This window comes from Podarcis filfolensis (assembly GCF_964270895.1).
Source record: "Podarcis filfolensis genome assembly, chromosome: 1".
Classification (NCBI taxonomy): domain Eukaryota; kingdom Metazoa; phylum Chordata; class Lepidosauria; order Squamata; family Lacertidae; genus Podarcis; species Podarcis filfolensis.
The window spans coordinates 12,788,489-12,800,804 of NC_139604.1; the positions used below are offsets into that span (position 1 = coordinate 12,788,489).

The window sequence follows — 12,316 nt, forward strand, 5'->3', positions numbered from 1 at the left end:
ACCGCTCTGGCGGGAAGGTAAACGGCGTTTCCGTGCGCTGCTCTGGTTCACCAGAAGCGGCTTAGTCATGCTGGCCACATGACCCGGAATCTGTACGCTGGCTCCCTCGGCCAATAAAGCGAGATGAGCACCACAACCCCAGAGTCGGTCACGACTGGACCTAATGGTCAGGGGTCCCTTTACCTTTACCTTAATGTCACCTTTGCTCCAGAAATGCCAAATAAGAAATCTATTTCAACCAGCTTGACAGTTACTGCTTTTCAGAAGTCTTGGCCAATGTGCTGCTCGCTAGATGTTTTGGACAGCAATTCCCATCACCCCTGATCACTGCCTATGCTAGCTGGGGATTATGGGAATTGTAGTCACATAGGCTACACCTGCCTGCACCATGGCAGACTCTTTCATAGTCTGACATGCAAAGCATTAAGTTGCTGGGTATGGGTTTAGAGCAAGGGTCAGCAAACCTTTTCAGCAGGGGGCCGGTCCACTGGCCCTCAGACCTTGTGGGGGGCCAGACTATATATTTTGGGGGGAAATGAACGAATTCCTATGCCCCATAAATAACTCAGAGATGCATTTTAAATAAAAGGACACATTCTACTCATGTAAAAACACCAGGCAGGCCCCACAAATAACCCAGAGATGCATTTTAAATAAAAGGACACTTTCCACTCATGTAAGAGGGCCTTCTCGGTAGTGGCGCCCGCCCTGTGGAACGCCCTTCCAGCAGATGTCAAAGCGATAAACAACTACCTGACATTCAGAAGACATCTTAAGGCAGCCCTGTTCAGGGAAGTTTTTAACGTGTGATATTTTACTGTAGTTTTGGTTTCTATGGAAGCCGCCCAGAGTGGCTGGGGAGGCCCAGCCAGATGGGCGGGGTATAAATAATAAATTATTATTATTATTATTATTATTATTATTATTATTATTATTATAAAAACACGCTGATTCCTGGACCGTCCGCAGGCCAGATTTAGAAGGCGATTGGGCTGGATCCAGCCCACGGGCCTTAGTTTGCCTACCCATGGTATAGAGAGCGAAAAAACAGAGAGGCAAATGGGGGAAATTATGGGATAACTAGCCTCATATAACAGACATGTTTGGGTCTAATTAACCACTGTACAGTATATAGACTCCAACTGAGGAGGGTCCTTCATGCATCTGATGAAAAGGAGACTACTCTCCGAAAACTTATGTCCTTAATGGAGGATTCCAGTACAGTGGTATCTCGGGTTAAGTACTCAATTCGTTCCGGAGTTCCGTTCTTAACCTGAAACTGTTCTTAACCTGAAGCACCACTTTAGCTAATGGGGCCTCCCGCTGCTGCCGCACCACCGGAGCACAATTTCTGTTCTCATCCTGAAGCAAAGTTCTTAACCCGAGGTACCATTTCTGGGTTAGCGGAGTCTGTAACCCAGTGGCGTAGCGTCGGTTGTCAGCACCCGGGGCAAGGCAAGTAATTTGCGCCCCCTAACCCGTGGATTTGCGCCCCCTAACCCATGGATTTGCGCCCCCTAACCCATGGATTTGCCCTAACCCCAGATGTTGCGCCCGGTGCAGCCCGCCCCCCCTGCACCCCCCACGCTACGCCACTGCTGTAACCTGAAGCATCTGTAACCTGAGGTACCACTGTACAAGGCTACATTTGCTAAGTTTCCAACAGCAGGATCCCAAATGGAAGTGACTCACCTGTTTGTGGCTAGCTTGGTGGTCTCGGCGCAATTGCTCCATTATAGCCGTGAGCTCAGCAATCTGTTCCACCAAGTCACCTATAATGTCCTCCCTGCAAGACCAACACTGTATCTGTACAGCGAAATTTGCTGGTTGGCAAATCTCATCATGTCGGAAGGATCAAGAGTAGGAAAATCAAGAACTGCAACTAAAAAAGTTTATAGGATTCCCTTATCTGTTTGGCAGTCGGGGTTGAGGAGGTGGTAGGGCCAAGGGGGGTTGCTGTCTGCACCAAGTTAAAACAGAGAGAGAGAAGAAACTGGTGCCTCTACACCCTCTGTCTTATGTGGGGAGAGAAGGAAGTAAGTCTGGATGAAAGATAGGCTTTCCTTGCTTACAATGGAAGAGTCATTTCTCTCCATCTTTTCTATATGACTGCAAATGCTATTTTGCGGTTTCTATGAGTCTAATCTCTTCTCTTTGTCTGGAAGAGATCAGCGCTGGTGGGACCCTATGTCAGCGCAGCACAGTATAACCCAGTAAAGAAGGCAGAGAAGTTTTGTTCAGTTCAGATTTTAAACCAAAGCTAAGCTTCATCCTTTCCTAATTGCAACGATGCTACAGAGCATCAGAGCATCAAACCAAAGCATGTCAATGGGCAGCTGTCTCACGATTATCCTCCAGCTAACAGGCTATTGGCTATAAGGCCTTTGGAGCTAGCCTTGGGCAAGGCTTGCGTGGGTTTCAAGTTGGAAGGAGCAAGCGGGCAAACAAAATGTTCAGCAAACGCACTCCTCTCCCGCTGCTCCAGCAGATCCACACCACATATATTTGAAGCACACCCAACACACTTTTGAAGTCCAAGATTCCCCCGCAAAAGAATTATGGGAACTGTAGTTTGTTACGGGTGTTGGGTATGGCAGCCCTCTGAGGGGAAAACTACAGTTCCCAGGATTACCGTATTTTTTGCTCCATAAGGCACACCTACTTTTTTTGGGGGGGGGGGGAATTCAAGAAAAAGAATATTATTTAAAGGGAGCGCTAAGCAGAGCCTGTATGCATCCCAGGCTCTGCTCAGCGCTCCCTTTCATGAGCCGCATGGAGCATGTGTGCGGCGCTTGCAGGCTTTCCCCCCACCTCCCTTCCCTTCCCCCACCTCCCGCAAAAGCCAGGGATAGCCGTGCGAAGCCTCCCCAGGGCTTGTGGGCCTGGACTTTCCCCCACCCCCAGCCCCAAAGAGCAGGTCAGGGCTGGCGGGGGAAGCCCGAGTTCCTACCCCCAGCCCAAGGGACCACACATTCGCTCCATAAGATGCACAAACATTTCCCTTTAGATTTTAAGAGGAAAAAAGTGCGTCTTATGGCGCGAAAAATACGGTATTTGTCATCTGCTTCAAATGTGCATTGGATGTGTTTTAAATGTATGGGATAGGTATTCGGAATGTTCACACTGAAGCAGGTATCACTGGCTTATATGACACAGGGCTGCGAGAAATTTAAAGGTATTGGTTGCATGAGGGGTACACTCAGCTGGCATCAATTTATAAATATTTTTATGAATATTTATCTGTAACTATTACCTATAAAACAAACATGTACGCGCACACATATACATTGTTAACAGTGAGCCTAAAAGCCATGAAACAGAACAGGCAGAGCAGACCTCAAATGTATAGACGACTAGCACAACGACTATTCACAACATTAGTAACTGGCGATGCAATGATCCTATAACTGCTTGGCTAAAAACAACCTTCTTGGGAGAGAATCCCAGTCTAGATTAAGTGCCAAGCAAACCAAACTGCATTCAATAAATCACTAAGGTCCACGCAAGGATGCTCCCTAAATATGATTTTGGGTTCCCCCCAACACTCCAGGGCAGATTTGGAGGTGAGGGGAAATTCCAGCACAATAATTTAGTTGGACTCAAACTAGGGGACTGCCATGTTCAGCGTTCTTCTTTTCATAGCTATAGGTGGGCAGTCAGTGATGAAACCCTGCAATGCCCTGCCAGTAGGGAGAAATCTAAGGCTGATTGTCAGACAGGTAAGCACAGGTTCTTCCCAGTATGTGTCAAATACTCCACATGGAGGAGCAAAAGCGAAAACACTGAACACCCCCCCAAAAAGTCCACTGCAGACAATTAGTACTCCAGAGCAGGGGTGTGTGTTTGTGTGTGAGAGAGAGATAAACGAGCGTAAAGCTAAACCAGTAGTGCCAAATTGAACAGGGCCTCAGGCCTTCCTCCTGACAATAATTCTTGTTGCCAGGGTAACAATGTGAAGTGACTTACTGAGCCACAATACATCTTGCAAGTTCCTGTCAAAGCAATATCCTGGAAAAAGGGGTGGCACTGAAGTGGGGGAAGGAAACCGGGAGGAGGGTATCTTAAGCAACAATTGTTACTGTAATGCACAAAAAGGAAGCTGAGGTGAGGGGGTTGTGTGAGGGGCGGGTAGATTGGTACTTACGTTTCAAGCTTAGGTGGAGAACTGCAAAGAAGGTTAAAAGGCAGATAGATAGATAGATAGATAGATAGATAGATAGAGAGAGAGAGAGAGAGAGAGATGCTGTTAAGGCACCACTACTGTCAGCTAAACACATTCTCATTTCAAAATAGATGTATCAAAAGAATGATCTACACAGTACTGTGTGTGCATATGCGAGTTACAAACTGAATTCTGCTTCTTCCAATGCCTTTGCAAGTCCCCTGTCTGGATGCAGATGACGTACACAGAAATTATATTCACTGCAGCCCAGTGACGAACATAGCGAAGAGCCACACAGGACACAATGAATCATGATGTGTGTCTTCAGGTGGCTAAACTGAGGACCTTCAATAGACTTTCTGGACACAGGTACAAAGATAAGGTGTGTGTGTGTGTGTGTGTGTGTGTGTGTGTGTGTGTGTTTGTGAAGGCACAATTCTCACCAATAAGGATGGATGGAAAATTTGGTTTGGTCCACATTTTAATGCGTATCTACTTAATTCACACTTCCTAAAACGATACGCAAACTGAAACGCAACCAAAAAGGTGCCATACATTAGGGGAAAGTGCATATAAATGCATATGTCGGAGGAAATAAAGATACAACGATGCATTATATGAGGGGGAAACGCGTGAAGAAAACGAAGAACCATGAGAAACCATTATTAACAAACTTGTTGACATTTGTAGTGGGCTCAAAAGGCATTAGCCGGTGGAACTGTATCACCACATGATGCCTCCACACGTAAAGGAATGAGAAGAAATTTGTGTGAACGTTGCCCGCATTTGGCAAGCATTTAACTCCCTTGCTAGGTTGCAGGAAATGCAACATGTCTACAGATACCCTGCATGACCAATGTGAAAATTGCCTTACATAAATGTTGTTACTGTTTTATTGATTCTTCACACACTTATGGAGCAGAGGAGGCTGGTCCATTATGGGGTGTGGGCACTGCCCCACCAACCTCAGTCTGCTTTTCAGCCAGCTAGCCAGCCGGTAAACCACCCCCCCTCTTACAAGCAGTCTAGGGGGTAGCCCTGGCTGCCAGCTTCCTTTGTCTTGCCCTCCATTTAGCCCTTGAACTCAGCAGGCAGAAAGCAGAGCAAGCTGGAATTAATTGACTCCACCTGTCATTGACCTCCAGCCAACACTGCTGCATCATATATCCTCAAGTCCTCAAGTCAGGAAGAACGCTAGTTACTTGTGTAAGATTACCTGAGCACAGGGGGCTTGGCAACTTCCTCATCAGGCTTCTTCTTCTCAAAGAATTCCTCGCCCAGCGTGACAGTGATATGATCCTTACTGTGAGACACGGTAAAGCCAGGAGTGATCTCATCTTCAATCTCCTTTGATATCTGGGGTTAAAACAAAAGGGACTGTACTCTGTGGAATCCTAGCATTTAAAATCCAGTGCCCCTCAAACTGACAGATGCATTTATTTATTTTGAAGCAAAGCACCATATTCTCAAGGGCGTTGCGTTTGTGCTACACAAAGGAGGTACACAGAACAAGGAGTTGGGTACATTTTATTGGAGCAAAACTTTTCAGTTAAGCAGTTCTCAGCCTCAAGGCTGGACTCCTTTCCTCTAGAAATCCATCTAAGGCCTAGCCCAAATACATTTTAGAGAGCTGCAAAATTTCTTTTTTACTGGAAGAAAGGAGAGCCCACTGAAAATCCCATCAATGGGCACTGACAACAGTGAGTGAACTTCACTCTGGATTTTGGATCTAAAATATCTTCCTCAACTATAAACAGAATGGACTCTGAGTAGACATTAATATAAGTTGTATATAATATAACTGAAAAGTATAGAAACAGAGTTTGGGGTCTTTGAACTATGAAGACTCCTCCAAAATCAAAACTTATTTTTCTTACTTAACAAGGTTGTTGCAAAGAGGAAGGAAAGAAGATTGCAAATTAAAAAAGGGAAGAAATGTTTTGTTCTACTCACATCTCGAGGCTCCCTGCTTCTTAGTGGTTGTGCATTAGGTCTGCAAAATTTCAGCCTGAAACAAGACAATGATGTGACTTGTACAAATACCCCTTTCCCTAACCCATTAAAAACAGGATCCATGAGTTTCTCTTATACACAGGTGGAATGAACGTTTATTTCTGAAAGTTACATCTTCTCACATAAGATAGTAATTATTTTTTATATGAATGCATATAAAGTTACACTTTGATAACTGGATTTCTGTCCACAGCAGCAGGGAAGGCATGTTGCTTCTCAAGCTTTTAAAAGCTTGACAACTGAGTCGTCTGAAGAATTTTCCTTGTAGCAATTTGGTTGACTGATCCATCATCCTCTTTCAAATAAATAGCTGCCAGTTTGTACAATGATTCCATTCGACATTTGCTTATAATTGCTTTGCATTTTGCAGAAGAGCAGACCCTAGTTTTTGCCTGCAGGAAGTCCTAGTTTCCATTTCCAGCATCTTGTGGAATGGATGGGGGAGACTCCTGCCTGAAATCTTGGGAGAGTCGCTGACAGTCAGCATTTGTGGCGGATTCTTTCTGCTTCAGTTTGTTCTGCGATGCTTCACCAATGCTGTCCAGAGGGGCTATAGAACAACAAATGCACAACTAAGTAAACCAGAACATTTGTGGCACAAAGAGTTACCGGATTCCAGCACAAAGTTATGGGAAATGCATTGACGAGAGACGAAACAGTGTGGCGGCCTTACAGCTTTTGCAGGTGCCGACCGTATTGTGTACGACCCGCCCCGACAGCATAATGAGCACAGATCATCATGAATGCGCAATAAAAAGGATGTCCATTTCGGATGGGACAGAGACTCTTAAGTTTGCTATTAAACCGAGTGATGCTATTGCTTCTCCACCAATGTTGAACACTTCCCCACTTACTTGGGCTTCTGAGACAGCGTGCCTGCCTTAGCTCTGTCGAGTCTTTTGTATCCTGTCTTCCAAGGATCCCAGCAGGGGCAGTACAAGGTCTGGGATTGGGGCTGGGACATGTCTGCTGCTCTTGGGGCTTCTGCGATCAAAACCCTGTAGATGGGGAGGCAAAATGGAACATCAGAGACACAGACTGCTTTACGTGTGCTTCCAAGGGAAGGAAGGTGCTCCTCTAAGCTGGTAGAATGTGCTTTAGAATGTGATGATTTGGAAACAAGTTTTGGGAGACAGTTAAAAGAAAGCAGTCTTTTTAGTATAAAAGGCCCGTGAATGTATAATGACTATAATTTAAATGAGTGATGAGGAACTTGTGGTTCTCTATATGTTGCTGGCTACAACTCTCATTATCCACAAACGTTGGTCATGCTGGCCGGGGCTGATGGGAGTTGGGTGTTCTGAAGGGCCACAGATTTACATAGAAGCATAACATGCTACAGCATGGTGGGCAAGACTATGGGGACCAGGTGACCTGTGTGCCTACTGGCTGGAAAGTGTTGATGGGTATTCTCCAAGTCTCCTGCTCTCACTTCTTATGGTTCTTCATCTTTCAACTGGACTTGGGACCCTTCAGATAGAGCAGCATCCTCTCTCAAGTATGGCACAGAGGGTTTCTCCAGCCACTCTGGGCAGCTTCCAACAAAATATTAAAAATACAATAAAACAGCAGACATTAAAAACTTCCCTAAACAGGGCTGCCTTCAGATGTCTTCTAAAAGTCAGATAGTTGCTTATTTCCTTGACATCTGATGGGTGTTCTACAGTGCAGGTGCCACTACTGAGAAGGACCTCTGCCTGGTTCCCTGTAACTTTGCTTCTCACAGTGAGGGAACCACCAGAAGGTCTTCGGAGCTGGACCTCAGCATCCGGGCTGAATGATTGGGGTGGAGACGCTCCTTCAGGTATACTGGGCTGAGGCCGTTTAGGGCTTTAAAGGTCAGCACCAACACTTTGAATTGTGCTCGGAAACGTATGGGGAGCCAATGTAGGTCTTTCAAGACCGGTGTTATGTGGTCTTGGCGGCCACTCCCCGTTACCAGTCTAGCTGTCACATGTAGTTTCCGGGTCACCTTCAAAGGTAGCCCCACGTAGAGCACATTGCAGTAGTCCAAGTGGGAGATAACCTGAGCATGCACCACTCTAGCCAGACAGTCCGCGGGCAAGTAGGGTCTCAGCCTGCGTACCAGATAGAGCTGATAAGACAGCTGCCCTGGGCACAGAATTAACCTGCGCCTCCATGGACAACTGTGAGTCCAAAATGACTCCTGGGCTGCACACCTGGTCCTTCAGGGGCACAGTTACCCCATTCAGAACCAGGAGTCCTCCACAGCCGCCTGCTCCATCTCCCAAAAACAGTACTTCTGTCTTGTCAGGATTCAGCCTCAATCTGTTAGCCGCCATCCATCCTCCAACTGCCTCCAGACACTCACACAGGACCTTCACCGCCTTTACTGGTTCCAATTTAAAAGAGAGGTAGAGCTGAGTATCATCTGCATACTGATGAACACCCAGTCCAAACCCCAGGATGATCTCTCCCAGCGACTTCATATGGGTATTAAAAAGCATGGGGGAGAGGACGGAACCCTGAGACACCCCACAAGTGAGAGCCCAGGGGTCTGAACACTCAACCCCCAACACCACTTTCTGGGCACGGCCCAGGAAGAAGGCGCAGAACCACTGCATGTGCCCCCAGCTCCCAGCCCCACTAGACAGTCCAGAAGGATGTTGTGGTCGATGGTATCAAAGGCCGCTGAGAGATCTAGCAGAACTTCCACCTTTGTCCCTAGTCTTCCGCATCCTCCAGGCGTGCTTGGAGTTGTTCAGCAACCACCCGCTCAATCACCTTGCCCAAGAATGGAAGATTTGAGACACACCTAAACACTGCAGCCAACACACTAATGTGTCACAACATAATGGAACCACCACAGTAAAATATATTATGCAATTTCAAACAAACAAAACAGATTTAAAAAATAAATAGCAGAATATCAAAACACACTGAAGTCTCTGAAATACTTAAAATGCACACATACCTAAAGAAGCTTGGGAAAGGGGGAAAAATCCATTTTCTATTTTAGGTTTATATGTAATTTTATAACTATGGTAAACAACTGTACACATTGTTCTCTAAAATATAATTATTTGGTGCTGAAAGGATCCCGATTTTTGTCATGTTAAAGATGTGGGAGCATAAGACAAATGATTTGAATAGGCAGTGCACTTTGTCAGAACAAGAGTTTCAGGATTGTGGGGACACTTGCTGTCATGGGGGAGATCATTTGTTCAGATGTCCTGGGCCAGCTCTATTAAAAGGGGACAACTTAAAAGCAATCAAGAGAAACCACAGCTATAACATCTCACTACTTTGCAGTCTCCATTCTGTGAATTTAAGCAGTATGTCTTACTGCTTGCACTTCTTCCTTCCTCTTCTTTTCTCTCTGTGTGATTTAAGTTTTCTTTCTCACCACGGCAACAAGCTTACTCTCACGTTTCCTTCCATTCCACTCTTAAAGGCACAGTACACAGACAAGCTTGGCCCCGCAATATAGTTGGGAATATAGATTGCGCTTAAACCTATCTGCTCCAAAACCAAAGAGGCATTCAGCTTACTCTCGGATTCTGAACTACAAAACCATTAGAAGGTAAAATCAAGGGAATAGTACATTAAAAGTGAGCATAAAGATCACTCAATAGTTGAGCCTTTGCGATAACTAAAGGAACATGTCCTTCCTTGGCCAATTTTTAGGTGATTCACTATTTTATTTATTAAATTTATATCCCACCCTTCCTCCCCAATTTATTACACACATCGCAACTCACTTGTACATTCATTCACACACAATACCATGTTCATACACCTCCTGCTTCACCCAAGAGCACACCTGCATATGCAATTACCACATTAGAATTTGCATTTTACTGTACCAATAGCTCTCAGGCTCATCCCTGAAAGCTTAGAACAGGTTTCACTATGTTATTGGTAGAAGCAAATGACAATGAGCTGTACATGTGGTATGCAGAACTCAGATCTTCCTTTCTTTCAGGGCAGTGAATAAAAGCAAGTAACTATTCCAATAATATTAAGTGAGCTACTTTGTCAAGTTCTATGAAATATGTTGTGTTCGCATCTTGATAGTCTTTATTATTTTATTTTCAATTGGCCAAGGACAATTAAGTTAGCACCATTTAGTCAATCAATCTTGCTTTATGGCAATGCAGAAGCTAGGAGGACAACAACATGAAATGACACATTAGCAATGTTTGGAAGAAATCACTGTACAACCAAAACTGTGCAAAAGGGTTTTTATGCATTTATTTATAACACTTGGTTTCCACTTCAAAATAAAGTCATGTGCAAAAACAATCTGCCACTGATTATAAGAAAAGTTGCAAAACCTGCTGAGTCAAAGCTTCACTCTTTTCTACACGGCTTATATAAGTTTTTCCGCTTCAGCTGAGATACATTTTACCTTTTTGGCTGCAAAAACAACAAATAATCTGTATAACCATTAGGATATGCATTTGGTTGTTTTTAAAAAATCAGCTTTCTGGTTCAAGAAGCAGAGAGACTGAAACATACCGTTTATTTATCAAATGTGCGTTGAGTTCATAGTACGTAATGAAAATCTTTTCAATATTGATTTATATTACGTGTGTCTTTTGTGCTCAGTTGGCACCCCCAAGTATAGTACCCATTTTCAAGTATATACGTTAGTAAAAAGATGGATAGCTGCATTGTCTCTTTGTTCGCATGATAATTATTTCCTTTCAGACATCCTAAAGGTAAAGGCAAAGGGACCCCAACCATCAGGTCCAGTCATGGCCGACTCTGGGGTTGCGGCACTCATCTCGCTTTATTGGCCAAGGGAGCCAGCGTACAGCTTCCGGGTCATGCAGCCAGCATGACTAAGCTGCTTCTGGTGAACCAGAGCAGCGCACGGAAATGCCGTTTACCTTCCCACTGGAGCGGTACCTATTTATCTACTTGTACTTTGATGTGCTTTTGAACTGCTAGGTTGGCAGGAACAGGGACCGAGCAGCGGGAGCTCACCCCATCGCGGGGATTTGAACCGCCGACCTTCTGATCAGCAAGTCCCAGGCTCTGTGGTTTAACCCACAGCGCCCCCCGCATCCCACTTCAGACATTCTACAGGCCTGCTATTATGGATGGCAGAACCACTGCTGTCAGAAAAAGCCGCCTTATACTGTAAGAATCTGGGATGTCACAGAGGGTCACTTGTATTTTTTGAATCTATACTACCATCTCTTGAATTGGTTTTATGGTACTCTATGCTCCAAGGCTCATGCCCGAGAGGGGTTTTGGCACAAAGGTACTGTTTCGCTGAGAGAATGGACTTGAGGCACACTGTACAAAATGCACTTGAACAACTGTGGATACAAATAGGTTTTCTTCTTTGCTACCACTGGCTTCACTCTGATGGGACGACCACCACAGTATTAAGTAGGGGTCCCTATCAGGGGCTAGACCAGGCTTTCTACTTTGCTGAACTGATATTTCTTTCTAACCTTTTTGGAAAGGGGAGGGGGGAAAGCTCTCTTTGAACAGATGAACATGCATTTACTGAGTATACAAAATTAAATTTTACATGAATATGGTCTGCTTCATCCACTGATAACAGGGTGCATACAGTATAACTTAAAAACAGACGCAGTTACACAAAAGCCCGTTAGAAATCCACTCATCCTAGATTATTATTTTAATCAAAAGATCGCAGAAAGAATTTACAGATTACATAAATCAGACATACCTTAACTTGCTAGCAGAAAGGTTGTGCTTGTTTCCCTCCAAGTATTGCTGGTTTTCCTGGGGAAATGCTACCATTTCATTACCTAATCTTTCTCTACTGCTGCAGAAATACAGAATGTGTTGGACTCCAAGTTTAAGAAATTAAACAAAATTCCCTTTTTATTTTTCTTGCCAAGGAATGCAAGGTTTCATACACCAAGAAGGAAATGCAATCCGAGCGCTTTCAGATTTTCAGAACGTGCTTGTAGTCAACCCGTATACAGTTAATAGTAATTTATAAATAAACATTTACTATTTACAGGATTTCATTGAGTTTCCACAACCTATGGAGCTACTATATATGCTCATAGGTGATACTGAGGGAGATCAGTTGACAAAAGCACTTGGGTGTAAATGTTTGTGGAAACTTTTGCTTTACAGAAACCACCAGAAATCCCCATCTAAGGGATTGGTTAAGAGGAGAAAAATCAT

General features: G+C 44.5%; 2 protein-coding genes across 5 annotated transcripts in view; one reads left to right on the plus strand and one right to left on the minus strand.

Moving 5' to 3' along the window:
• The window catches only part of FLACC1 (flagellum associated containing coiled-coil domains 1), a 28,685-nt gene extending 19,115 nt beyond the window's left edge, over positions 1-9,570 (minus strand). The window contains exons 1-6 of one of the 4 annotated variants that reach the window (XM_083571249.1): positions 9,483-9,570; positions 7,030-7,173; positions 6,116-6,170; positions 5,379-5,518; positions 4,145-4,165; positions 1,693-1,786 (exon numbers count right to left, since the gene is read on the minus strand). In XM_083571249.1, the coding sequence (XP_083427375.1) occupies positions 1,693-1,786; positions 4,145-4,165; positions 5,379-5,518; positions 6,116-6,170; positions 7,030-7,139 (420 nt within the window). In that variant the 5' untranslated portion in view covers positions 7,140-7,173; positions 9,483-9,570. Of the gene's footprint in view, positions 1-1,692; positions 1,787-4,144; positions 4,166-5,378; positions 5,519-6,115; positions 6,171-7,029; positions 7,174-7,549; positions 7,711-9,482 lie in introns of those variants that run through there. The other 3 variants (XM_083571248.1, XM_083571250.1, XM_083571251.1) reach the window with 3 other exon arrangements.
• Positions 1-12,316, plus strand: part of CASP10 (caspase 10) — a 127,026-nt gene that overhangs the window by 50,727 nt on the left and 63,983 nt on the right. The gene's annotated exons all lie outside the window — the stretch shown is intronic.